At 50.9% G+C, this 27,327-nt stretch overlaps 1 protein-coding gene across 3 annotated transcripts; it reads left to right on the top strand.

The window, feature by feature from the left end:
- The first annotated feature begins 661 nt into the window (after positions 1-661).
- CSNK2A2 (casein kinase 2 alpha 2) lies at positions 662-27,327 on the top strand. Of its 3 annotated transcripts, XM_064519388.1 has the most exons (11): positions 663-867; positions 1,150-1,261; positions 12,638-12,739; positions 13,623-13,673; positions 20,029-20,088; positions 22,259-22,342; positions 23,529-23,639; positions 23,848-23,949; positions 24,349-24,449; positions 25,434-25,582; positions 25,788-27,327. In XM_064519388.1, exons 1-11 carry the CDS (start codon positions 764-766, stop codon positions 25,862-25,864), a joined length of 1,053 nt encoding a protein of 350 aa, XP_064375458.1. In that variant the 5' UTR covers positions 663-763; the 3' UTR covers positions 25,865-27,327. The 3 variants fall into 3 exon arrangements, with proteins under 3 accessions (XP_064375459.1, XP_064375460.1, XP_064375458.1); XM_064519389.1 differs by lacking the exon at positions 12,638-12,739 and having other exon boundaries at positions 662-867; XM_064519390.1 differs by lacking the exon at positions 23,529-23,639 and having other exon boundaries at positions 662-867.

The raw sequence follows: 27,327 nt of genomic DNA, 5'->3' as shown, positions 1-27,327 counted from the left end.
TGACGGGGCTCAAAGGGGACTGCGGCGGGGTGACAGGGGCGATGGGGTGACAGGGTGCGACAGGAGCCGTGCCGGGGGCTGCAGGGGGCTCCGGCGGGAGACGATGGGGCGGTAGTGCCTGCAGGGGCTGCGGCAGGGTGTGACAGGGCCCGTGACAGGCGGTGACGGGGGTCAGAGGGACCCCGGCGGAGGGGGGCAGGGAGAGACGGGGGGCAGGGGGTGACAGGGGGGTGACGGGGGACCGGGGCTGACGGAGGTGCCGGGGCTGTGCGGGGCGGGGTGGCTGCCGGGGGGGGCGCGCAGGGCCGGGGCCCGCGAGGGGCGGGGGCGCGGGGGGGGCGGCGGCCGTTGGGGCCGGGCGGCGGCGGGGCGGCGGCCAGGGCGCGGTGCGTCCTCCGCGCCGCCGAGGGGCGCTGCGCGGCGGGCGGCGGGGCGGCGCGGCGGGCGGCCGCCTCTCGCGGCGGGCGGCGCGGCGGCGGCGCGGCCGCATCGGCGCCTTTTCCGGGTTGGCTGCGCCGCGCTCGGGGCCGGCCCAGGCTGCAGCGCCGCCGCCGCCGGGCACCGGGCAGCGGCCTCGGGCCTCGGCACAGCTCCGCGCGGGCCCCGCGCCCGCCCGCCCCCCGGGGCCGGCCCCCGCCCGCCCGGCCTGGCCCTGCCGCCGCCCGCCGCCGCCCTCCTGCGCGCCGCGCCCCGCCTCGCCGGCCTCCCGCGCCGGCCCCGCGCCCTCCTCCTCCTCCTGCAGCCGCCGCCGCCCGGCGCCGCCATGCCCGGCCCGGCCGCCGGCAGCCGGGCGCGGGTGTACGCCGAGGTGAACAGCCTGAGGAGCCGCGAGTACTGGGACTACGAGGCGCACGTCCCGAGCTGGGGGTAAAGCGCCCCGCGGGGACCCCCCTTCCCCGGCGGCCCCCGCCCTCGGGGGCGCCCGGCCGCCCCTCCGGCCCCTGCCCGGGGGGAGGCGCCCTGCCCGCGCCCCCCCCCCCCTCCCCGGGCAGCTCCTCGGGTGCCCGTGGGTCCTCCCCCGCGGGGAAGCGGGCGGCTGCGGGGAGGGCCGGGGGAGGGGGAGCCCCCCTCGCCCCCATCCCAGCCTGGTGTCCTCTCAGTTATTTTCCTCTCCCTCCGTTCTCCTCTCTCTCTTTTTGGTGCCTGCAGCAACCAGGACGACTACCAGCTGGTTCGCAAGCTCGGTCGGGGAAAGTACAGCGAGGTTTTCGAGGCCATCAACATCACCAACAACGAGAGGGTAGTCGTGAAGATCCTCAAGGTGAGTGTCCCACTGGTGGCTGCGGGGGCTTGCGGTGCCAGTGGCCCTCAGTTTGGTTTTGAGCTGGGAACTAGAGGGAAAGAGGCTGTGCTAGGGCCGGAAGGCTGTTAGATCTCGTCCTGCACCCCAGAACTCTTGGTTTTTGCTTTATGGATGTTTTGGGAAATGGATTTAGTGTCCTGTGTGCTGTAGTGATGTTTTGATGTCTCCACCCCTTCTGTGCAGAGTGGCTGGAGCCTGCTCCAGGCCAAGAGCTCCTCCGGAGGAGGAGTGCTGTGAGTCCTGACGTTTGAACAGTGTTGCATGTGCTGCCTGTGTTTGGTAAATCATATCTGGCAATGCCTGTCTAAAACAGCCCAAGGACTGTCATGTCAACAGGAATATGAAGCCCGGAGGGGGAATCCTTGCGTTAACCTTTAGACAGCTGGCATGCAGCCTTTTCAGGGATCAGGCTGCAGGATGCTCAGCGGTCAGGATTTAGTAAAGCAAACAAAATTTTAGACTGGGCCCTTTAAAGGATCTGTTATATGGAAGAGAGCTTCACCCTGGTCAGATCAAAAATACCATGGAAAATTGAGGAGGCTGAAGGAGACCATTTGATGTTTAGCAGCATTGGTGACATATTCTGGTGTGTCGATCATAGCGAGGTTGGGGTGTGGGGACCGTCTTGCAAAAGTAACCGGTTGTAGTTTGGGACAGCTAAAGGCACTGGATTAGCCTCTGTAGGGCACTCCTTACCATGCCTGATGCTGAAGTGGCGTGCTTGCAGAGGCGTGGTAGCCGTGTTTACAGACGTCTGCGATGGTGACCTGGGTGTGGGGATGGAGGGGGTGTCAAGAAACAAAAACAAAAAGGTTGGGACTGAGGTGCTTTTTGGCTTTGGTTTGGCTGATGTTTGTGGCTGTTTTTTGTAGAACCAGCCACGCTTCTTACTTGTTCCTCAAGAGCACGTGGGAGCTAGTTTCTGATCACAGGCGTACTAAGAATTTCGACACGTGTCGAGCTGCAGCATGCAGGAGGGTTCAGAGCTTGGAAACTTGTCCTTGCAGCCACTAAGGCTGGTAACTACATAGGATATGCGTCTCTACTACGCAGGGTCATAGCCTTAAGGCTGGGAGGGGTTCACTAGGCACAATCTGATAGTGTGGCTAGCTGGCTAGTTTTGTCTTTGCTCCTTTCCCCACTCATCCTCTGTTCCTGCTTCCTTGGGATTTTCCTTGGCTTCCTGGAGAATTTGTTACAGTCTGTCCAGCCAAAGCTCCTAGGCAAGCTGTGGCTTCCTGTTGGAGAAAGAGTTAATCGTATCTCTGCCTTGACTGTGGTCAAGGTGGTGGCTAGGTGAGCTGTTGAGGAGAGCCGTGTGGCCGAGTCCTGGCCTAAGGGCAGAGCAGTGAGGCTTCTGTGTCCTCTGCGAGTTCTTCTGGCATGCTGCTTGGGCCTTCCCCTCCTTTGGATGTTTTACCATGGGGTGGTGTGGGGTTGGTTTGTTTATTTGTTTGTTTTTTAAGCAGGGGCAGGCGGGAGTTTCTGTTTGGAAAGAGAGTAGTCAGAGGTAGCCAGTGTACAGTGGTGTGTTACAAGATGGCTTGTGGTTAGGCTGAGGAAACTGTGCGCTTCTGTGTGCTGCTCTGGAGCCCTGATGGTCTCTCCAGGACTGCTGCAGTCTGTTGAAACTGTAGGTCTTGCCCCATGTGAAAAGGTGCCACTAGGCTGCAAGGCTGCAGAGAAAGTCTTTGGGAAATCTTCTTCCTTGCCTGTTCCCAGCCTAAAGAGCCTCCCCTGGAGCAATGCTCCTCTCCCTGTGGCAGCTGAACTCTGTTGTCTTTAGGGAGCCTGTCAGCACTGAACTGTGAGTCAGCTGGCAAGAGTCATCTGAGGGAGGCTGGGTGCTCCTTCTCCTTGGGGCCTGAATGTGTTGCCGTAACGCCCTGCAAACAGGGGACTGGATTGTCCCAGATTGAGGTAAATGGCGTTGCTACCAGTTCCCCTGGCTTCCCCCTACTTGCATTAACATGCAAACGGCATTCCTGCAAGTGAGCAAGGAAAAGCAGAAAGTCCAGATAAATAAAGATGAACTTTCTTCTCAGTGGAAAGTGGGTCAGTGAAAAGCGAGTTTCAGAACATCATGTTGTATACGTTGTGAAAACCTGCGAAGTGTGGCAATAACATCACTCTGATCTGTGGAAAGTGCCTCTCGTTTCCTGTAGGTAGACTCAAACTTAATTGCAAATGTAATTACATGCATCTACAATGGGGCCTTAACAAATAGGCTGGGCCTCTCTGTTTCTTTTAATCCAAGTTGCATTCTACGAGGTGGGAAATGCAACCAAAAGTCGTCAGGTTTTTGTGTGGTTGTGGGGGTGGGACAAGGGGAAAAATTGCTGGGTGATGATGCTGCTGTTTCGCACAATCACTGCTTTCTCTGTACAGTTTCTTGAGAGGAGAATTTAAGTTATGCATTAGTGATCTTTAGCAAGAGTCACTGTCTTAATATCTGTGCCTCTTGTTAGGTGACTGAGATCTCTTCCCCAGCCTTGCTCTTCAAAGGAGCTTCTCCTTACTGAGCTCAAGTTAGTGTTGTAGCAAGTCCTTTCCCTTGCCTTTTTTCTCCCTTTCTTTGGTACTGTGGTACCTGATCATCTTGCACCCTCCTCCAGAGAGGTCAGGAAACTTTATCACCCTGTCTCAGATACAGAACTGAGCCACAGAGATTTCCTGTGTGACTTTGGGCAAGTCCCTTAGCCTCAACAGAGTCAAGACTAGAGCAAAGGTCCCAGTCGAGTACTGCACGAACAAGATAACTACCCTTCCTCTTTGAGCAGCCACTTGCCTCCTTTAAGTGCCCCGTGACTCTAACATTGGACAAGGCCAGGGAGCTAATGGCTCTGATTTCTGATTGGTATCAGAACGCCCCAAGCCATTTGTGCTTGCATAAAGCAAGATGCCTCGTTCCCCTGACCGTTCTAGTACAGAACAGTGACTTCCTGTTCTGCTACCCCGTGTGCAGGACCAGGTATAATCCTGCAGGAGAGTGAGATGTGATCATGCCATTAGTTGTGGTCATAACGTGCAGAAATAAGGTCATGCAGATGACTGTAACATTATCATTTCTTGGGTCAAGTGCCTTGCTTTGGAACTGTGATGCTCTTAATGTCACTGTCTTCAGGAAACTTTTGCAGTTCTCATTTAAAAGCAAATGAAGCAAGCAAGTTTCTTAGCATATCACTGCAGCTGGACACCAGGACGCTCTGTGTAGGACAGCATTTGCAAAGGCAAGGCAGGAGCCCTGGCTTGCCCCACAGACACCCTCTGCCAGCATTCTCCAAAAGCTTTTATCTTTAGAAGTGAGGCAGAGGGCAACTCCCCAGCTCTTTGGCATGTTCAGGGAGTAAAAATTCAGCAAAACAAGAGCCATGGAGCTGAAGCCATCCTCGGTATGTAGCACAGTACTCAGCTCTGTGCTGTCCTTCCTATCCATCTCAGGTGTAGGGCATGGAGGTGATCAGCAGCTGTGCTCCTGCGGTCCCCAGCTGGTGTATGAGGCTCTTGTGGGCTTTCTGATTTGGCTGACTTCAGTGCAGCTGTGGGCATGCTTCCTGCATGCTTAGGGGAGGGCCAAGCCAGGAGCAGGGAACACATGAAAAGGTTGTGTTTGTGCTTCTGTGTCGTGCTAAAGTTTGATGCTAATATTTTGCTCGCAGAATGAGATCTGATATTCTTCTGTACGTACAAGTGAAGTTTAAGATGTTTGTTCCCAGTGAGTTATGTATTGTCTATGTCCAGTGCAGCTATCTAAAGTGCAACTTTGATCTTTCTTATTGTAACCACAAGAGGTTAGTTTTTTTTTTTTTTTGGTGGACCACTGAGTTTGGTCTGCAGCCTTTGTGTTGTCTCTTTGATGAACTTCTCATTTCTGTTACCAGCTAATGTAGCTCCAAAGTGTCTGCAGTTTCCTCCTCTTCTGTACCTGGAAATGAGTCCTCTGTACTGGAGGAAAAAAAACCCCACGTTTCTGGGGGATGTGAACAGCATTGCAAGTTGCTGCTCTAAAAGATGAACTTCCCACATTGCTTGTAATTTCTGTGGGTGACTCTTTGTGGCGAGAATGCTGCTGTTAAAGTTACCTCCAGTTACGGCTGTTGGTGAGCTTCAGCTCTAGTGCAGCGTCCTTCACAGCCTGTTCTCTTGTACCAATTACCACCCATCTGAGTGTCCGCCCAAGGCAGAGTTTATAGCATCAATATTGTCAACTCTGTGCGGGAGCCTTCCTGCTTTCCTCATATGTGTGTCGATGTACAGTCTATTTGCCTGTAAAGCATTAAACCCACCATGTAAAGAGACTGTTTTGTTCCCTTGCATAGCTGCTATCTGAATAGGTAAAATATGCGAGCAGAAGTTAGGGAAAGAGTGCAGTTATAAGGAGAGGGACCAGCGAAATAGAGATTCTGTAGCAATGATGAAATAGCCCCTTTCTCCTTTGGTGGCTTTTGTCCCTCTGTGCCGAGTCCATGAACTGGAACTCTCAACCGTGTACTTGGTTTCACAAGTGCATTCTTGTTTGTTTGTTTTTCCCCTGTTCCCCCTTCTGGGTTGTATAAACCCTCCCGAGCCACTGCTCTGACTCGGGGCTGCTACAAGGTCCTTCCAGTGTTGCATGTGGAATTATTAGGGATCAGTTTGGGGGATAGCCCTGCAGCTCTAGTAATTTTTTTGCTGTCTCTAAAAGCTTTAGAGCTATTATATATAGGCATGCCCTAAGGGGGCGTGGGGAAAGGGCTTTGAGATGGCTCTGTTGGTATGAAGAAGGGATGGCGTAGGGGAATAGGACCGGACGATGCTGGCCCCTCAGGGCTGGAGCTTTTGACTGCATTACTGACTTTCCACCAAAGCCGTTCAATGTCTGCTCCTGGTAGTTCTGTGTTTTCCGCCACTCCTGCATTTGCACTCACTGAATCAGCTCTCCCTGGCCCGCTTCCTCCTCTGGCAGGACTGAAATGAGCCCTTTTGCAAGAGCGCTGAGTGCCCAGCTCTTCTTTTTTTAAACACCTGTTGCCCACACTGAGCTTGGCACAGTTTGCTGCTAGAGTCCAGCCTTGTTTGGAGCTGCGATCAACCGAAATGGTACAGGGTGCCTAGGAAAGGTCTGGAGATGCAGCTCATAGCTCAAGGGGTTGTGTCCTACCTGCCAGGAATTGGTGAGTTACAAAATTGCGACTCTTGTGAGGAGGAGGAGGAGGGTGAGTACAGTAGTCTGTCTGTTTGCATTGGCCTGGGGCAGAAGCTGAGTGAGTGTTTCCAATTCCCTGCTGTGGTGGTGCTGAAGAATCAGGATTTGGTCCTCGCGTGTCTCCCTTTTAGTTGACAGCAGAAGTCTTGCTGTACTGTGGGCCGAGTCCTGTGTCCTGTAATTCCAGAAAGGGGTTATTCCAGGGATGTGCTGTGGGGGGAGAAAAGGCATTCAGAAGAAAAGAGACACTGCCCTCAGAACACTTCCTGATACCTCACGTGGATTAAAAAGCAAAAGTGCTTCAGCAGTTTCAAGGTGGTTTTTTTCTCTTTTCTAAAATTCAGGAGCAGCTCTGGAGAGGGTTGAACTCCCATAATGGAAGCTGCAAGGTGCAAACAACTGACAAATTACTAAAATGAGTGGGCTTCTTGGTTGTTTTTTTTTTTTTTTGTGGCTCTTTTGAATATGATTGTTTGGTTTCCCAGCTGATGTCTGACAAAATAAACACTGCTGTCCTGAAGCCAATTTTCCTATTGAGCAACTGGCATCAGGCTTTATAGGCTGATGATTATGACCCTTTCGATAACACTTGCTAGAGATAAATGGTTTTTTAGTGCCAGCTTACATGTTTAAAGCCTGTCATGTGGATGCTGGTCAAGCCTTTTTCTGGTCTTGGACTTTGTATGTTGAGATTTGCCTACTTGTTCACTGGAACGATTGTGGTGTTTCTTGGTTATTCAGGTTTGGTGAGCGAAGAATAGACCTTTTTGTTCAAAGTTGTTTTGTGCGCGGTGGGACAAACGGCATTAGTTTCCTTGGGTTTTGTATCTTTTGACTGCTAAACCTTCTGCCCTGCTGTACTAACTAGAGTTCCTCTTCAGAGCACCTGCTGGGCAAAACCCAGCACCTTCTGGGACTCCTTCACAGCATCATGTGTTCTCCTCAGCTGGCCAGTAAGTGCATGCTGCCTCACTGACTGCTTTTGGCTAATGTAAAATGATTTTTACACTTTGAATCTAACTTGGATCTTGCTTCCTTTCCTGGTCACTGTTCTTTTTTTTTGTTTTGTTTTTCCATAAGTGTGGAAGTATTCAGAAAACTTTGAATAACAAAGTTCTTTACTCTTCTGTCTTTGCTTGAATTCAAGTGACGTGTCTGCAGGTTATTGGGGAAGGCTGGAACTGAAAAATCTGAGAAATGCGTCTTTCCCTTGCTTTAGAAACCAAGCAAGAAAGATGATTAACCAGGCAGACATCTATTCATTCAAGACAGGAAGTGATGGTTGCAGCCTTATATTTAAAGGTTTATCTTAACAAACAATGTTAATTCTCCCAGCTGGTGTTTGCCGTGGCTGGACTCTTTCCCTGCTTACAAGTTTACGACTTCTGACATAATGACTTAAGATCTGATCTTTTGGTCACAGAGAGGGCTTTTTCCTGCACCTACCTGAGTACAAAGCAACTACTCATTGCATGCCACTTCTCACCTCTGCCAAGGGAAGGCCCCGTGAGAATACTCCCTGCTCTCTTCAAACAAAAGCAGTTGGGTTAGCTCTGGCCGCTTTCATTGCCTGTTCTGTCCTGGCTGACTTTGAAGTAGATTGAAGAATCCTCTTGTGATCCTTTCAGCTAGTAGGGTGGCGGACCTGCAGCGACAGGTCACCAGCTGGTGACAGTTGTGTGAGAGCTGCCGAGTACAGGAGGGACCGTCCATCCTCCTGTGGCTTGAGGTCACCTCGTCCCTCTGCTCTGGGTGTTCAGCATAGCGGACAGCCATAAGCTCTAGGTTTTGTCTCTGCTGTCCACAGCCACCTCATGTCTAGTTCGCCTGAGAAAGGAAGCAATTACCTAGGAAACTGGAAGACTGGCTTGTGCTAGACAGTCATGTTGCTCTGAGGGCACTGCTGCAGTTGAAGTAATTAAACCCCTCCCAGTGTAGACACAGTTAAACTGAGACATGTCTTTTAGCCTGGTTTCCTATGGAAACGAGCCTTATGCAATCCTGCTGTCTGTCAGCCTCTTCTCCCCCTGCCCCCCCCCACCCCCCAAGAATTTTTGCACTCCTTGGCCAATTTCAACCAAATGTGACAGAAGTCTCCAAGCTGTCAAGTTTCTACAGATTTCATGGAAATAGGTGTTTCCATAGAGCAGAGGGACTCCATCGGAGCCTGTCTCTTGAGGGAAAGGCTGCAGCGAGAGTTTGACTCGTACTGGTCCCTGGAGAAGCCAAACGGGAAGGAAAGTGTTGAAACGCCTCTACGGTGGGAATGGATTGAGTTGGAGTCTGCACCTGTATAAAGTGTTGCCTCGCAAATATAGGCTGATCAAACTTGGAAGCGGCGAATTTCATCTCGGTGTCAACTCCATTCCTCTGCTGGAGATCCCCCTTCCAAGGCAGGGGGGAGCTGAGCCGTGTATGCAGCATAACCTGAAATGCCACAGTTCGTAGTTTGGTGAATGAAAATAGCCCCAAATAGGTACTATTAAAATATTCAGGCTGTAAGGGTTGGTGTCTTAGAAGCTATCCCTGCTGGGAGAGGCAGATGGTTGGAGGCCATAATAGCTTCAGCAGTTTGCATTTAATCCATGTGTGTTTGGAGTCAACACCCTTGGAGAGACAGATCGGGTGACCGTGAGAGACGGCTGTAGCAACCCAGACTTAATCCTGGTGCTTGGAGGATATGGTGCAGATTGTCTGCGACTTCAGCAGTCCCGGGGTCTGGGGGTGGGAGGGGGAGCAGCAGAATTTCTGTGGTTGTGACGATTTAGCTCGAGTCAGCTGTTTTGCAGTACTGGCCATGTGTTGCAGTGGTTTGCACCGCTACGTTTGACTTGGCAGATGGGGTAGTCCAAGGGTTTGGGCTCGGAGTTGGTTACCGGTGTTCAGTTTTGGGGCAATGACATGTTACTGCATGGTAAATTGCATTTACAGTTTTAACTGGAGTCGTGGGCTCTGTCTGGCGTGGTGTAACGTGTGTGGGTAAGAGATGGCACGTGGTTAGTCAAGGTTGTAGGGTGAAAGCTGTGTGGAGCGGAGGCTGGAGGTTGCCACTGTTTTCTCCTGCAGACTTGAAATGGGGAAATCCTCTGTTCCCCTAGCGTTGCTCTCTGAGGGAAACTTCCCAGTGGCAGCTTTTCCTCTAAGATGATATTTTTTAATCTGTGGCATTTCTCCCCTCCTCATCCTTATTTACTTAGAGGTAGAAAATTCTGTCCTGACCAGTGGGTAGGGCTAGGGAGAGCGCTCCCACACCAGCGCTCCCACACCAGCACTCCCTGAAGCCGCTGGGCGAGGGAGCTCGCTGCAGCGAGCAGGGTTTCCCATCCCGCGCCCGGCTCGGCAGTGCCCGAGGGAGGCCTGCGGGGCCTTTGCCCTGGCTCGTACCCAGCGGAAGGCAGTTTAGTCGCACAAGTCCTGCGCGGGCAGCCTGGTCTGAGCTGGGCACTGCCGGAGCTTAGCAGGAAAATCACAAGCAGCAAGCAGTTCTCAGCTCTCCGTTTTGTTGAGATGGGGTTCGCTGGAGTGTTTTCCCTCGGTGGCCATGGAGATGCTGCTTTTGATATTTCAGTGATTATCTTCAGGTGTCTTACCTTCCTTCTCCCCTTCATTTCAGAAGTTGCTGATTCTCTCTGCTCACGTCTTTTGAGAAGTGTATGTATGTGTTGGGGGGGGTAGACTTCTGGCAGAGATTGAGCTGGACATCTTTATCTCACTGCAAAAAAGGTAGAAACATGTGGAAGTGACTGCAAGGGCGAAGAAAGCATGTTCTGCCCCGGTGGGAGAGGTGGTTGCTATGGAAGGAGAAATGGAAACCTCACATTAGAGGGATATCCTCTCTACTTAGCTGATGCAAAAGGCCTTTGAAATAAGGACAGTGAAAAGAAAAAGGTCTTTCAAAGTGGGCTTTGGACATTGTGCTGCTCTTGGCTGTGTTCAGGCACTGTTTCGGCTCCTGGTCGGGTGGGAGTGTCGCAGCAGAGGGGCTCTGTTGCAAGGGCCTGACAGTAGCCAGGCCGTCCGGCAAGCTCATTAAGGACGGCAGCAGCCACGCGATCTCTTTGAAGTTACTTGGAGTACAGCTTGTGTGTGCATCTGCCTCGCTGGACGGGCAGAGTAACTGAATTACGGCCTCTAATTCCATCTTGGCCTTCTGGTGAAGATCAGTGCCTGGGAACAAAGCACGGGTGGTGTCGGTCGCCATGCTGATGTAGCTGAAATCAGTCCCTAATGAAGCGTCTTCCTGTCAGGTTCAGAAACGTGGCCCTCGGTCGCGGGGGCTTCCGACCCTTGCTCTGGCTGCCTCTCCCTGTCTGTCTGACCCTTTTCCTGGCTCCGAGTGTGTTTCGGTGCTGCCCCGGGACTCCGTTGTTGCCCCTTTCCCAGCGAGCCCCGCCGGGGAGTTGCTCCGGCTCTGGCTGACAGCTGCAGCGGCCTTGCTGCCGTTTTGCACAGTGGCTTTATGAGGTGCTGATGCTCCCCGTACCAGCATTGCTGTTATTTTTGGCACTTTGCTTCAGGCTGAGATTCTCATCTTTTGACTTGAAAGTCTAGCTCCTGCCTTTTAACTTGGAGAAGGAGGAGGGCAGAATTTGAATCTGAAGGTTTCAGCTACCTGAAGAGCCTAGAAAGATGGCATATTTTATCACGTATATAAATACCAGACTTTCCCAGTATACCTAAAGCTCCTGCTCCTTCTCTCCTCTGCACACACATTCCCTTGAGGGATTTAAAGCCCAAGGTTTGTCTTGGATTCGCCTATAACAGGAACATGAATTGCCATGTTGGTACTCTGCAGCCATTGTCTAGGCAAGAGGCTGCAGCAGAGGCAAGTTGATGGGGACCGAGAGCTTCTGAGCTCTTGTGGCTCCTCGTCCTGTGCACAGAAGGTTGCTGTGGAGTTGCTGACAGCTTGTAGCTTGAGTCACTTCGGTAAGATGCCTCTTACCTCTTCACCTCTTTCCTCCTCTCCTAACAGACAGGACTCTCCAAGCGGGAAGGCGAATGTTGCAGAAAACTAAACTACTGGAAATAAGTGTTCCCATGAGCAAACCTCACAGATAGGGCAGGGGCTTTAGCAATCCACATAAGATGCGTCTGTGGCTCTCTCTAATGGTACTGGTGGGTCAGGAGGGGCCATTCAAGCTCTGCAATGAGGCAAGACTCCTGGAGTTAGCAGTGATATGCAACTGGTGATGTCTAGACTGCTCAGGAGCCAGGTTTTTAAAAAAAAAAAAAAAAAAAAACCTCCCTCTTTTTTAAGCTGCTCTGTTGGCCTTTTCCTTCAAGCAGGCACAGCGCTGAAGTTGTCCTGGAAGTGGATGAGTTACAGAAATGATCATTCCTTTGCACAGAAGTGAGCTGCTGGATCAGAGTGCAGCAGCTAACCCAACCTACAAGCCCCCGACTTGGGAGCAGCTGTGCTTTGTCACTCTCTGCGGGGTGATGTCCAGAGCAAAGCTTGCTTTGCAAAGGGAGTTCCTGGGACTGCACAGATTTGATGGGGAGTCGAAAACTGTTTAAAATATCCTTGCACTTTAAAAATAATTGTGGTGTATAGGTGCGGTAACATGCCATGCAGTTGGGTCTCTGCTCTTGGGGTGCTTGCAAAACAGTCTCACACGTAGTTAGACACAGCAATTTGGGACCTTATTAGAAATGTTGGTTTTGGAGAATCTCAGGTCTTCATTTCATTGCATTAAAGCACTCTTTGGAAGTGCACTGGGCAGCAGTAAGGAGCAAAAAATTGTGTTATGCCAGTAAACAAAGGCTGGAAATGAGATCTACCATGTTTGTCCTGTGGCTCTAAACATAAAACGTGAAATTAGTGTGCTGAGATTTCTGCATAGCAGTCCAAGACACTTTTAACCACAGTTACTTGGAGTCACAACTGTGTTTATGTCTAGAGTAGTTAGACTTCCCCTGATGGGCGGAAAGCTTTCACTGAAGAGAGGAAGATCCTAGTTTGTTTGAGGTGTTTGTCTCCTGCGTGCCAGCCCCTTTGTGTCTGCTGTTTGAAGCTAGAAATGTTCTCATGTGAGGGTGGGAGCAGGGGGAGGAGGGAGGTAATGTGATTCAGTCAAAATCACTGGCAAAAAGTGGTGCTAATTTCTGAAAGGACTCTCACTTCTAATTGCTTTTGTGTATTTAAGCCAGTGAAGAAAAAGAAGATAAAACGTGAGGTTAAGATTCTGGAGAATCTGCGTGGTGGCACCAACATCATTAATCTGATTGACACTGTCAAGGATCCGGTGGTAGGTGCCTGTGTGTCTTGGTGTGAGTGGTGGGCTTGCCTTCCCGCCGGCTGCAGGCATGGCCCTGGGCCTCCTGTAGGCCCCTGCCAGCGTGACTTCTGCTCTTGGCTCGGGTTTGGTGCTGGCTGTGCCCGTGCCTTTGTGCTAGCCACGGGTGAACAGTGTCCAGCGCACTAGGGTCTCCTGAGATGAATCGGTTTGGATGAGCTGATGTTCCTTTCCGTGCTGCCCAGACTCTTTTACGCCCCCTCTGTATCTCTTATGAGTTTCCCCTGGCTGATGAGGGAGAAGTTTTATCAAAAAGCAGAGACTGCAGCCTTCCAGCTGCTGTCTGCCTCTGGAACATAGGTGTCTCCCAAGGCAATTAGTTATTAAGCACTTCTCATCCTTCTGGTTGCTGTCCTGCCCACTAACCAGAGGTTATATCCTTTGTCTGCCTTGCCACAATTTCCCCATTCCCAGGAAGTTTTCTTTGACTAGCAGCTGGCCGAGGCCTGTGACTCCCAGCTTTCTGTCAGCCGCGGAGAGGAAATGACGCTTTTGTAGCGTTGGCAGTGCTGGCTGACTTTCCTCCTGCGATCGGCTGCGAGATCTTAGCCCCTGGTGACACCTTTCACCTTGCCCAGTGCTGTCTCTGCTCAGTGGAGTGGGGGAGCAGCACTGGCCGAACATGCCGCGTTGGGGCTTGCTGCGTGGGGCGTAAGGGGAGCTTGCGTCAGCCCGGCGACAGAGCAGGGTTGTGTTTCTCTCGCATTCCTGCTCCTGCCCTGCTCTCTGCAGTGAGGGCTGGGCAGGAAGCTAGAGCTTTCTCAAGTCTCTTGAAGCAAATAAAGGTCAAGAGGGTGTTTTAAACCATGATTCTCTCTCTCTCTTTCTCTTGCAGTCAAAGACCCCTGCTCTGGTTTTTGAGTACATCAATAACACAGATTTTAAGGTGAGTCTGCCTGGTTGTGGAGGGGGGAGGCTTCCCATTTCTGCTAAGGTTGCTGTGCATGTAGGTTATAGGATATGCTTTGAGAGGCTGAGAGGGGAATTGGCATTTGTCCCCTGTGTCAGCTTTACCTTCCTTGCCTGGCTTAGATGAGAAACTTGTGAAGTTACTAAGTAGACTCTAGATGAGAAGAAATAAAAAGCTTGTGAGTTGCATCTCCTCCCAACTTTGAAGGGTAAGTTCAACAGGTGTAGAAAATAGGAGGGATGATCAGATCTTCTTACTCCCTTCTCAGTTTAGTAATTACTGTTGTGCTGTGTTTTCAGTCCAAGTTAATCTCTGTGCTGCGCTGCCCTTTATGGCAGTGCAGTTGATGGAGATGGTAACTCTGCTTTGTGCTGAAATCTTTCAGACCTGGGGACTGTGAGGTGTCTGAGGCTGCAGAGCAGATCTTCCACTCCCAGTGGGCCTGAGTAGGGGATCAGGCAGGCCTGAATGAGTCTTAAGAGCTTTTCTCCCATCCCAGGCTGCAGGGTATTCACTGTTTCTTCTGACTTCTGGGGAGCTCCAGGTGGAATTACTTGTTTCCAAAGCGGAGGTCCTTTTAGCAGAGTGCAGCAGTGACTGGATGTGCTGCTGTGAAGTGCTTCCGGCTGGCAGAAGCGAATTGATTTACAAAGGGGATATGTAATTAGTAACCACACCAATTTTAATGCTTTGCTTCCCCCATGTGAATTTTTACCATAAGTTATTAAGTCAGTGGTGGAGAATTAATTGAGCAGTTGTCATTAGAAAGCCAGCAATCATCACTTACTGCACTGCTCAAAGATCTTTTTCGTTCCTTATTATAGGACAATGCTTTTTTTCTTCACATCTTTACTGGAGCGTTGTGTAGATCAACACCCTGTAGGATGCAGCTTCAGCATGTATACTAAACACCCAGAGAAGGACTTGCAGTTGGTGGTGGTAGAAAGGAGGGAGCTGGTGAGCTGGCCTGTGGGCTGTGAGTCCACACGCGTTGTTTCCATCCCTTTGGAGTTGGTCTAGCAAGTTGAGTGCTGCCTTGTGGGACACTGAGCATAGCCAGAGCTGTAACCATTCTAGCCATGGTGTTTTAGTGCTACTTGGTGTCCTGTAGAGACTGACTACAGAGACTAGAATAATAGTAACTTGCAGCAGTGTCCGCCCTGACAGCTCTGGGCAGGGAGATAAGCATTACCCTGTCAAGTAAACAGCAGTGAGAGGAGTCCTATGTGGTGACCTTTCAGGGCTAATTAAAGCAGGCTTGGTTTGTCTGGGTTTCACTAGCATCGGCTGGGTTATTCCAGTGCCTTGTGTACTGTGGGGAACGTGTGCCTGTGCTTCTCCTGGTGACCCAGGCACTCCTAAGGAATAAGGCTGATGCCAGAAACTTTTAACTTTCTAACTAGAATTTCTCTTTCCTTTTTTTAATGTATATCTTGAAACAAAATAGATTCCTAGGGCAGTGGGACACCTTGCCGAGAATCGCTTTGTGTATCTTTAGCCAAAATGTCATCATGCCACTCTGTGGTGTCCTTAGAGGGGAAAAATTATCCTCAAAGATACCACGCGATAACTGAAATGTGTTCAGGAGCTTAAGCAGTACTTGAGACTGGTGGCCAGTAGATATTCTGACTGAAGAATGCAGCCCTGGCTGGTAGGCCTTGAAGTGTGTTGTAGATCAGCCTGCCCCACTGCCACACTGAGAGCGGCTGCAGGCACTTTTGTGGTCATTAAGATGACATTGATCTGGCCACAGCAGAAAGAGCAGTGCTGGGTTCTGGCTGGACTGGAAGCAACTATATTATTTTGTAGCAGATCACTTCTAGGCTCTCGGAGAAGGCCTGACTCTTGAGGAACCACCAGAATCACAGCCATAGAAGTCCAGGGCTGAGAGAGCTGATGCTTTTTGCTGACGCCGATTGGTACAAGGCAGGAATAACTTGTCTCAGGAATGCAGTCATGTCCCCCAGGGCACGCGGTATTCATGTTCAGAGCTTATAATTCAGTAACCTGGATTTCACTAGCTATATATGGACCATGTAGGTTATTTGAGCTTGCCTGCTCCACTGTCTGTCTGGGTAGGTTCTTAGGGCTGCAGCTAACTGGCAGCTTGCAGAACTGCTGCATGCAGCACAGGGTATCTTCTTTTATACTGAGGCCTCTGAGCTGTTTCTTCACTTACTCTGGAGTGATGCCGAGCAGAAAGCGCACAAAGTAGATGAGACCAGTTGTGTTAGAGGCCTTAGCTTGGTCCAGCCTTCTACATGTGAAGCAAGCTGGAGAGTACCCAGAGTCATATTGTCTTTGTTATTGTCCCTTCTGCTCCACAGTCTTAATTTCCCCCCCAGGCAGTCAAATTAGGCTGGGATTAAATGCCACGTGAGCTAATCCTGGTGATAGGGACTTCCTCTTTGTTTTGAGGTGGTAGCTGCTGATCCACTCATCTCTGCATTGGCTTCTAGACTCTGCAGTACTGATGAGTACCATATGTGTGTCTCAGATCATCTTCAGGGTGTGTGAAGGATTCCCAAAGCAATTCCTGAGGCAGCTTGTGTACAACAGGTGGTTGCCAACTTTTTTATAGGATTGCATTTTTCTCTGCTTTGTTTTCAGTAACCGTTTACAAGCTTGGATATCTCCTTATCAGTTGTCTCCTTTCTGGCAGTTGCTTTTCTTCAGTAAAAACAACCTTTTTGCTTAATGCTAATTCTTTCACCTCTTCAAAGGGCACTTGGTGCTATTGATGTCTATGGTTCCCTCAGCTTTCTGTGTGTGGACAGAAGCTGCAGTCTTGTAGGTCCTACCAAGACTATGGCTACAGACGATCCCTGATCATCAGTGCAAACTCATATTCCACTAGGTTTGACTATTTTTAAATGACAGGATAAACAGCCTTACATGATTCCTCTCAAGAACTGATTATGTTGTCTTAAACTACCTGGCTGGATCCCGTCTTAAACTGATGGTTCTATGCTCATAGGGATGATGAGCCAGAACTTTGATTAAATGTATATTCTGCTGTGGGAGGAAGGCAGCTTGTGTATGTGGCCTGTGTTTCTCTTCAGATCTGTTGTATAACTGGTCATCTGTGAGTACTCAAGCTACACACAGTCATCTGCGTTAAATTGTAGCTGTATTGCAGAACCATGCAGTCGAGCCGGTAATCGTTAGCGAAAAGAAATGCCTTATTTCTAATCGGTTTCAAAGTAGAAACGGGACACTGTCCCTCAACCACCGTAAGTTGTCATGTGTTTTGTTTAATCCCTGAGTGCACCTGGCTCTATGCAGGCCCTTCACTGACCCAGAGACAAATCCCTTTGGTAGGAAAGGGGCAGAGCTGGGACTCCAGCAGCAGTGCTGCGTTGGGTTTGCTACTTTGTTCTTCAAACAAACAAAAAACACTAGCGGAGTTGCAGCTGGCTAGGAAGGATGGGCAGCAGAGGTGAGCAGTGGTGAGTGGTGGTTTTGGGATCTTCACTGTGTTGCATTTGTGGGGACAGAAGGCCTTTGAGTGAAACCTGCTGCTGCTTGTACACCTTGGTGAATTTTCAGGCCAAGTTGCTGTGAGGAAATGTGTACATGCATTTTATCTTTGTACATCTCTGATTAGTTTAAAAAATAGCTGTTGCCCTCCATAGGGGAATGCAGAAATATGAAAGATTCCCTTCCCTCGTATGGCTGCCAAGGCCCGGGATGCTTTGGAAGCGGTTTCCTTTTTTCCTTTGCTGCTGCCTGCTCTGCACACCGAAGCAGTGTCTTTCGGAGAAGAGCTGAGCCCTGAAAGCTTCCAGGAGCCACCCTGTTGCCTTGTAGATGCTGCTTCCTGCACATAGCCAGCTGTGCTTGCTCACACAAGGGAGAAGAATAAGCCTTTAACGCGCGTGAGCCCTGTGGAGGGGGGGAGCATGTCTGTGCCTTCTTGGGTGCTAACGGGATTAGTTTACGTTTGGCCTTTTCCAATGTTATATATGGAGGAAGGAGACTGGCCCAGGTCTTTGAGGCCCTGTGTGATCTGGAGCACTGGCAGTTGCCTGAGCAGGTATTTTAGGTGGGTTTGAGACAGCAAGCCCCACAGTGATGTTTCTGGTAGCTCTACTCCAAAGAGCCAGGCTTTAAGAGCACAGTATGGGAGATGTCTGCAAAGCAGGGGGTCTGCTCTCACCTGCTAGGCTGGGCGAAGGGGATTTAGAGCTCTCTACTGAAGCTTTCCCAGGGCAGCTGCTCTGTTGGACCAGCTTGTGGTGGAAGCATCCACCTGGCTGTGTGGGGCAGGGGAGCAGGCAAGGGCTGAGGGCTCGTGGAGGGGCTGCTCCCTGCAGCAAGCAGAGCCTGCCACAGCACTGGCCATGGCACAGCGAGAGGGTCAGAGGTGCTGGGTTACGTAGGCAGCTCTTCTAGGGAAGTCTGTCGAAAGCTGGTTGCCCAACGGCTGCCTCTGCTGCAGAGGCAGCCCTGCTTTGCAGCATCAGGGAGGGAGTTGGAGAGACTGAGCTGAACCAGCTGCATCGTGGATCTGAGCAGAAGAGGATCAGTGACCTCTGTCCCATCTCTTCCTACAGGCAGAGAGAGGCAGAGGAGCCAGGGCACGGGGAAATTGGCCTCTAGCTTTGTTCTGCTGCTGCCACTCCTGTCCTTGGCATGTCACTGTTGGGTAGAAGGGGTGGGCTGCCCTTAGCAGCCTTCCCCAGATGCTTTGTTGCCAGGTGAAGTGCGTTAGTGTTGAACAAGGTTGATGATTCATAGAAAGACATGTTTTTAAGCATCTTTATCCCCCCCCCCCCCCAAACAGTTTGTTATCTAAGCAAGCTGTTTCAGCTCCTGAAAGAGCTCAGCTGTCCTCTGCTGGCAGGGCCTTGCCCTGGCTTGTGCATAACAGAGCCACGTGCAACCAAGTCAGGAAATCTGTCCCTGCTGTAGCTTGTGGCTATATCCCTTTTGCTCCTTGCTGACTTGTCTGCTTTGCTGGGTTGTTCCTAAGTGTTAAGATCATTCCAGCTCGAGAGACTAAAGCACAGCTTGTTTCCTGGAGGCCATTTAAGTTCTGTGCATAAATGACACATGTATGTTGCCAGATGACTTTCCAGAGCAGCATTGGGAATGGTCCCCTAAGTATGGATCTGGCACTAAGTATGACAGGGGAAGAATCCTCTTAACTCTTCTGAGGATCTTGACTTGGGCTTGGAGAGGATCCAGGGCCAGAGCTGCTTTCTTGGGATACAGATTTCAGTCCGTTGCTGTGGGTTTTTCGCAAAGCTGCCGGGTGGTGCTCATGGCGGGTGGCTGGCCTCAACGTTAATGCAGTGGGTGATTCAACTGAGCTGTGAGCTTTCCTTGTTAGAAAGGACAAAGGGGACTGGTCCTGCGGCTCTCCCATGACCGTCCTTCCTGGCTCAGCCCCTGCAGCCTAGCATCGTCCTGGCTTCTCACCTTGCTTTCCCTGGAGCAGAGCAGCAGCCCAACAGGACCAGGCTGGCACAGCTGCCAATGCCAGATATGGCAGAGAAGGCAAGCTTGGGGCCAGTTGTGACCTGGAGTGACAGGATGAAGATTTCTCTAGTGACTGCTGGTGACACGGTGCAGCTTAAAATGCACATTGGATCTTTGTCACTTCCTCAGCAGTGATGAGTAACCACAGAAGAACATGGAAAAGAGGAGGGTGGCAGACTTGTGCCAGCAGCAGGCATTTCACTGAAATGCTGTGCTGCGCTCTCCTTGCCCCCACAAGCATTTCTGTGCTGTTAAGTGGCATTAACCTTTATTCTGGGATGGGGGGGGGGGGAGAGAGCATTGGTGCCTCCACCACTCTGAGGCTGTATCTACCCTCTGTGCTTCCCAGCCCTGTGCTCTGTCAGGTTAATGTTTTTCTCTCCCCATCCCACCCTGGGCGCTTTGAAGCCTTGCCCATGTGCTCCCAGCCTGCCTTCTCTGAATGCTGTTGTCAGTGTTGTAGAATCACTAGGATCGCTTTGTATGTGAACAGAGAGGCGAGATCATCTGTGCCAAGTGCAGCATGCTCTGAAGGACTTGCTGCCTTCTCTGTGGACAGGCAGACTGCCTGTCTCTTGCTGGAAAGATGTCATGATGGATCTGAAGGATCCCAATAGCTTTTCATGGGAGCTTTTGTTTCCTTTCTGGATTTCCTAGCATGTAGCCCTGGCAGGTGTCTGGTGCTCCTTCTGAGTCCAGGACAGCCCTCAGGAATGGCAGCTTTCACAAGGGATCTGGAATGGGGTCAGTGATTCAAGGCTGGTGGGATGTAGGAAACGAAACTAATCCAAATCTGGAGTATTTATTTTTGTTTCTCTTTTTTTCTCCCTTCCCAAATCTATTTCAGCAACTGTACCAGATCCTGACAGACTTTGATATTCGATTTTATATGTATGAGCTGCTGAAGGTGAGTGGTATCGCATATGGCAGTCTGTCCGTAGATGCCACGAAGGAGAGAGGCAGTAGCGGGATTCTTGAGGCAGTGCTGGAAAGACCTGTTGAGCAGTTAATTCTCTGGCGTCCAATGCAGAATCCATGTCTCATAAGCAGGGAAGGCTTGGGAGGAGATCTAGTTACCTAGCTTGTTATAGTGAGGCATTAGATGGAGCTGGGGACCTTCAGTCATCTCTAAGATATCTCCACTTCTCTAGGATCTGTCCTTTTCCAATAAAACATTTGTAATTGCTCGTGGCTGGGTACAGGTGTGCTTTGTGGATGGAGCACTGGGAGGCATTTGGAGGGTTGAGCAAGCAGTGTTCCTGGGGAACTGGGGACTCTTTAGAGAGCCAGAAGAGAGGAATCACCAGCTTCAGGCTTCCTTCTGCTGCAGTGTTCAAATGCAGAAGGGTGACTTCTACTTGCTTGGTCTTAGACTCCCGTGTCTCTGGGTGGGGGACAGGCTGGGGTACTACTTCAGGAGGAAGCCGGCCAACTCAGCACCCTGCGGTCACAGAACACCATGAATTTGGTCTTGGGAACAAGGCTTCTGGTTCTGTTTGATGCAGCTCTGGTACTTTCCTTGGGGACCTGCTGAATGAAGCCTTCTCTACCCCTCTGCGGAAGGATGAGGAGTGCCCTAGATAACTCTTCTTCACTAGCTTAGCCTGCACCTTCCTATGGAAATACCCACAGAGCCATATGGCAGGTCTCTGAGATCTCCTCTGCTGCCTCTCTGGCATTTTTGGCTTCAGGATGCAGGAGGTAGCAAGGGCATCAGGCAGAGCTTACGTGTTTCAGCTGAGCCCGGGGCTGTTTTGTGCTGACCTGCTGAAGCAGTAGCTCATGTCCATGTATCAATTCTCAGCAGGGTCTTGGGACTTCTTGGCTGGCTCTTCATGGGTCCCTTGCCTCAGGAAACGAGTGGCACTGGTTAGGGAAGGATCTTTGTGCTCCAGGACTTGGTGACTGCAGGAAACCTCTTGAAATCCATCTAGTGAGCTTGAGGGAGGCTTTCTTCCTCAGCACCGCCAAGCTTGTTGTACCGGTCTGCAAGGGAAAGACCTTCCTACTCAAGCTTGGGGAGCCCAAGGCAGCCCAGGATTAGTGTGGGAGGGACGAAAAGAGGTTGTTTAGCTGGCCCAACCTTGGGATAAGCAAGACAGTAGAACTGTGTTGTCCCTGGAAGCAGTTTGTCTAACCTGTTTAACATCTCCATCACTGGAGATCCCAAGACCACTGTTGGCCGTAACTGTCCTGTGTGTGAGGCTGTGTGTCACTGCAGGAATATTCCCTGAGATCTTGCTGTCACTGAAGCTGCTGCCTCCTGTGCTTCCCACTGTGGCAGGGACCCAAGGGCAGCCTTACTCCCCTGGCACTGGTGTCTTGCATATTGAATGACTGTAGGTTGTGTCCTCCTTCAGTGCCCCCGTCTGAAGATCTTGGAGCATCTGATGGATGTTGATGGATGGATGGATCTCCCTCCCCCGCCCCCCCTTGGAGATGAAAAAACAGCATTCTCTTTCCTGTAACTCAAGGGAACAGCTGTGCAGGGGGAGTGAACAGTGCAAGGTCACGGAGCTGGCGAGCTTCACTGTGCTCCTGCCCTCAGGCTTTAAGCAGTATTGCTGTCCCTTGTGTGTCATCACCTGCCTTTTGCAAGCACTGATTTTGCTTAAATGAGCAGGGCAGAGGTGACTTTAGAGCTTAAACATGTTTTGGGGCACTGATGGAAGGCTGTACTGGAAGGCCATAAAACTGGGTGCATGTAGGAATTGGCCCCTTCTAGGGAGAAGAGCCCTTCTAGTGTGAGCCAGGAAGCAAAGGGCTGCCTGGGCTGGTGCACTGGGCCCACCTACAAGTGGGATACATCTCTGGCCCGTGTGCAAAGATGTGCAGGTAACATGGGTCCAGGACCTGTGGCTATAATATGACATGTGATCGATACAGTTGTCTTGCCAGCTTGATACTTCATCATGTGCAGCAAAAAAGCTGAAAATGCGAGTTGTTCCTTATCCCAGGGTTGCAGTATTTCCTCATGGATGGGGTATTCTTGCTTCTGGCTGAGAACTGTCTGTTACACCATTAATGCTGTGTATGTGGTTGCAGCCATGTCTAATGGATGTGTCTGTGTCTGACAGGCCCTGGATTACTGTCACAGCATGGGGATCATGCACAGGGACGTCAAACCCCACAACGTCATGATAGACCACCAACAGAAAAAGGTATATGGCACCAGGGCTTATAGGAGGGTTTTTTCCAGGGAAGCTTGAAACTCTGCCACCTCCATACCCATAGTCTGGGCTGCTGTACTTACTCTTCATCCTTTCTTTACCTGCTCCCCTCCACTTGTGCCCATATCAGGAGATTGACACTCCCCAGTGGGACTTTGGCTAAGTGGGAATCCATGGCTTGGAGGTCACTCCTCTCCCCAGCCAGCCCCCCCACCTTCCTCTTTGCTGAGGAGAGCAGATCTGGGCTGTTACTTCAGCCTGGAAGGTGCCTGTGGAGTTGCAGTGGTGGGGTGCAGAGGCCCTGGGCAGGAGGGTGGAGGCTTCTCTGTTGGACAGTTGTTTAGGCGTTGTTTGTAATGCACGTGGACGTTTTTTCCCTTCCTGGAGCACAGCCTGCCTGTCATGCTGTGGCTTTCTCACTTCTGAGACTTGCTAGTCAGAGCCTGGGAATGTTTGTACCTGGCTCACTACAGTGGAATTGGGCAGCACAGGGACTTTCTCCTCTCTGTTATGGTACTTGTACCTCTTTCCGTGCTGTGCATACCTGTCTCCCCAGGGACCTTTGCAGCAGCAAATGAGCAGGTCCCTCCGTGTGGATCAGCAGTGGCTGTACAGGCAAGACAAGGCTTGCTAATAGAGGGAATCTCTTACTAGAGCAATTGTCCTTCAGTAATGGAGCTGGTCACCCTCCCTTGCAGTCATAGAGAAGACCATCTGCCTTGCGGGATGTGGTGGCCCCCCTCCTGCCTCATTTCCTACCCTCAGCTCCCAGTTAATATTGACATTGCCTTTGGGCCCAGCCCCTCTACACAGCCTGAAACACCAGCTGGCTTTTGCTTATTCCCTAGTATGCAATGACCTGCCTTCTTTGGCTGGTGACATTGGTAGGGAGCAGTTCACCTAGTAATAATGATTTGATTTGACTTGGGAGACAGAGAAACTCTCCAAGCCAGGGTTAACCCCACCAGCACTGCATGGTGGCAGGGGGAAGGGGACAGCATGACCAGAGAACTGCTGAGAGCACCTCCTGTCCTTGGAGCGCCTCCCTGCATCCAGGGCTCCACGCTTGCACCGTGGGACTGAGAGGCTTTGGCAGACGTGGCTTCACCTAACTCATTCGTCCTGAGGCAACTAAACCTGTGGCTCCTGACTCTGTGTCTCTTTATTGCATGTTCAGTTGCGGCTCATAGACTGGGGTTTGGCAGAATTCTACCATCCAGCTCAGGAATACAATGTCCGTGTGGCCTCTAGGTACTTCAAAGGACCGGAGCTCCTTGTGGACTACCAAGTAAGAGTCTGCCTCCTCATTGCTAGCTAGTGGTATTGCTTGTGGTTGCACTTTGGCCACCTTTGGGTTGTCTGATTTTGCCCGTCAGGGAATTACCTGGGTTGGAAAGAGTCTTGTGAAGCTAAAAGGCTGAGGTTGCCTCCTGCTATTGGGGAACCAGGCTATGGTGAGCATGCCTTCCCTGACAGTTCTCCTTTTTCCCCCTCAGATGTATGACTACAGCTTAGACATGTGGAGTTTAGGCTGTATGCTGGCTAGCATGATCTTCCGAAAGGAGCCCTTCTTCCATGGCCAGGACAATTATGACCAGGTAAGGACTTTGCTACGTAGCTTATCTCATGAGAGACTTCTTGCCATCTCATCTGGGTGTGTGTAACGGGGATGTTCCGGGGATGTGACGGCTGGGCTGGGAGGACATTGCTACATGCTTAGTTGAGCCATCTGGGCTTACACATCACTGCCTTAAGAAGGAAATTGTTTTATGCTCATGTTGCAAAAACAAGTTTCAAAGCCAATTTTCCTTCAATCTGGGAAGTTTCCAGACAGAGAGCTCTTGGATTTGGGTAGCTCTTCCTTTGCAAGACAGTACACAGTCCTGTCTGTAGACATCAGACCAGAAAGGAGCCACAAGTTCAACAGTAATCAACCCAGCAGATTCTTCCAAGCTGGTGGCCTGCCCTTCTCTCTTTCAATATGCTTTTTGTTCCAGCTGGTTCGCATCGCAAAGGTCCTGGGCACAGATGAGCTGTATGGGTATCTCAAGAAGTACCACATAGAACTGGACCCGCACTTCAATGATATCCTGGGCCAGTAAGTGGAGAAGTGAAACACAGCCTTTGTTCCTTGTAACGGAAAGAGAGAGATGACCCGAATAGCCATCCCCTGAAGTACTCTCAGCCGATGCCTGCTTTGATCTTCTGGGTCACAGTGCTGCTTGCAGGCCTCCTGGCTGGCTGCTCATGTCATCTCAGCAGGTCACGGAAATGCAGGCTCTTTCCTTCACCTCTCCCATGATCCACGAGCTGTCCCCTGCCTCTTTCTTCTCTGGCTTGTTGACATCCTAGAGTGAAGATGTAAACACTGGAGTACTGTGTGGGCTGAGGGGGAGAGAGCTTCATGTGGTGGCCTTCTTCAAAAAGGTTTTGCTTCTGCTTTCCTTGTGTCCCAGACAGAGCTTTGCTTTGGTGCTGACAGCTGTCCAGGACTGCCTCCCCATTCTCCCCACAGCTTCTCTTTCCCTGGCATGTAAGAAAAATGGTGGGGGAAAGGAGAGAGTGATATGCACTGAGATCTCAGATTGGGGCAGAGAGCTCAGCTGTGCATCGTCTTTCTGGGAGACGTCTGACTAAAATCCACTGTACTGCTTTAAAAGCTCAGTCTCCCAGTTTGCATTTCCTAAAAAGACTGAAGCTAGGTGGGAAAGTGAAGACAGCTTGTGTGAGGCTGGCTGACTCTGGCAAGCCAGAGCACTTCTGGTCCCATGGGTGTCACCGTGCCTGCTACGTGTTGGTGTCTAGTCCCTGGAGATAGAAGGGAACGTGCAATATTGTGCCCTTCTCAGCTTACTATTTCCCAGACATAGGACATCATCCACACAATTGTGTGGCTAAAGAGAAGGGTTTTCCCCTTTGGCAAACACTTGCTGAGCAGTAGCTTGTGCAAGGAAGAGCTGTAGGTGGAGTCCGTCGCAGCCATCTCTTCCCACAAGTGGAGTGTGGCAGGTGATTCCCCTGGGACCTCTTGGTACCAGTGTGCTGGTCAGAGCCCAGGCAGTGACAGCAAGTCCCTTTGCAGGCATTCCCGGAAACGCTGGGAGAACTTCATCCACAGTGAGAACAGACATCTGGTCAGCCCGGAAGTCCTAGACCTCCTGGATAAGCTGCTGCGATATGACCATCAACAGAGGCTGACTGCCAAAGAGGCAATGGAGCACCCCTATTTCTGTGAGTCTGGAGACAAGCTGGGACTGGGGTCCAGCTGGGAAGAGGAGGGATTTTGGGTTGCAAGGGAAGTGCAGCTCCTTGATCTGAAGGAGCCTTAGCAGGTCTGTAGGTTTTGAGGGCAGTTTCTCTGGAAGGTTTTGCCAAGGTGGAGTTTCCGATTATTAAATGCTGTTTCCCCTTCCTGCCTGGTCTGTGTCTCCTGCAGATCCAGTGGTGAAGGAGCAGTCCCAGCCCAGCTCTGAAAATGCTGTGCTCTCCAGTGGCCTGACAACAGCACGATGAAGACTGGAAAACGACGGGTAATTCAAGATGTTTACAAATAAAAACAAAACCTTCGGTCACACAGTGAAGGGAAATGAACCAAGGACCCCCCCCCCTCCCCTCCCCTTTATACTCGGCAGAAATCTAACCTTGGGGGGGGGTCATAAACCTCAGTTCCTCTCTGGTGGTTGTGGTTAATGTAACTCTAACCCTGTGGTACCAAAGCCCTGGGCAAATGATTTTGCAAGAGCTGAACGTATAGTGATATCCCCAGGGCTCAACACGACTGATTCTGGTTCACATCTCTATGGATCCTACTCTTCCTTCTCAGTCCAGCCTTCCCCACCATCCTGGTGGGGGCAAATTTGCTGTTCCACCATCAGCCCTTAGCATGCCTCTTTCTAAACATGCCTTTCTGACTTACATTCTGGATGAACCAAATTCAGGCTGGGGGTTAGCAGGTGCAACTCTCTTTTGAGGTCTGAGTCCTTCTGCTCACTCTGGGCTTGAATTTGACCCTTGAATTCCAGTTTCAATTGCAGATGCCAGGGCAATGGGTTGGGGGGGGGAGTTCAACAAAAAAGCCACGCACCCAGTAGCAACTCAGGATTGGTTTTGAGCATTAAAACAAAGGCACCATCTGAGTTGCTGGGGAGAGGTGAGATCCCCCCTCCAGGTGCGTTTGACAAAGGCTCCGTCTGAGGAGAAACTCAATAGACCTGTTTTGGAAACTTGTGAATGCAAAGGGCTGCTCTTGTGGCAGGAGGGGGGAGGGAATACCTAGACTTTCCCACAGAGCTCAGGAAAGTTGATATTGCAAGACTTGTTGTGATAGATGTGCAACCACGTACCTTGTGACGTGGCTCCCCTGAGAATTTGTGCCAGATGCAGGCTCGTGCCAGAGCACAGCTCTGGAGCGGTTCAATCCAGCACCGTAGGAAGGAAAGCGGGATGGAGGAGTGGAGAGGAAGCCTGGGAGGAGAGCATGGGGAGGGGGGAAGGATGAGGAAACAGCGGTGTGGTGGGAGCAGAGCTGTCAGGGAAGGGGGCTGTGCAGCTACTGATCCAGGACTTTGGATCCACGTAGTGTTTTAACAAAATCAGCCATTTGTTGACTTCTGGGGTGCCGATCCTGTTGTGGGGGGTGGGGGGTTCATCTTGTGGGTTCTTTCATCAGATCCCTTGATGGCTTTATAGCCCCACAATTCACAGTTGCCTCCTCTACTTGTTCTGTGTGTAATTTCATCAAGTGGTTCTGGTGATACTCAAACCTAGAAGCTGGAGATAGTGTTTTCCCACCAGCACCTAAACACAGAATTTCCTTCTGCGGCATTGTTGAAATAGTTAATTTTTTATAAGGTTACAATGTTTCTATTTGAAACATCTGTTTACATTCCATATTCCAATAAAGTTCTATTGGCATCGATAGCAGGTCAATCCATTTGTATAATTCACTGAAACCAATAAATATCTATACGTCTGAA

The sequence above is a fragment of the Dromaius novaehollandiae genome, chromosome 13 (assembly GCF_036370855.1).
Source record: "Dromaius novaehollandiae isolate bDroNov1 chromosome 13, bDroNov1.hap1, whole genome shotgun sequence".
In the NCBI taxonomy this organism is placed as follows: domain Eukaryota; kingdom Metazoa; phylum Chordata; class Aves; order Casuariiformes; family Dromaiidae; genus Dromaius; species Dromaius novaehollandiae.
Note: the sequence above shows the minus strand (reverse complement) of the source record. Positions and strands in the feature narration are given on the sequence as shown.

Coding starts and splice junctions, on each gene's coding strand:
- CSNK2A2 (XM_064519388.1), top strand. CDS start 764: ATGCCCGGCCCGGCCGCCGGCAGCCGGGCGCGGGTGTACGCCGAGGTG. Junction 12,740..13,622: donor ACACTGTCAAGGATCCGGTG/GTAGGTGCCTGT, acceptor TTTCTCTTGCAG/TCAAAGACCCCTGCTCTGGT. Junction 13,674..20,028: donor TCAATAACACAGATTTTAAG/GTGAGTCTGCCT, acceptor AATCTATTTCAG/CAACTGTACCAGATCCTGAC.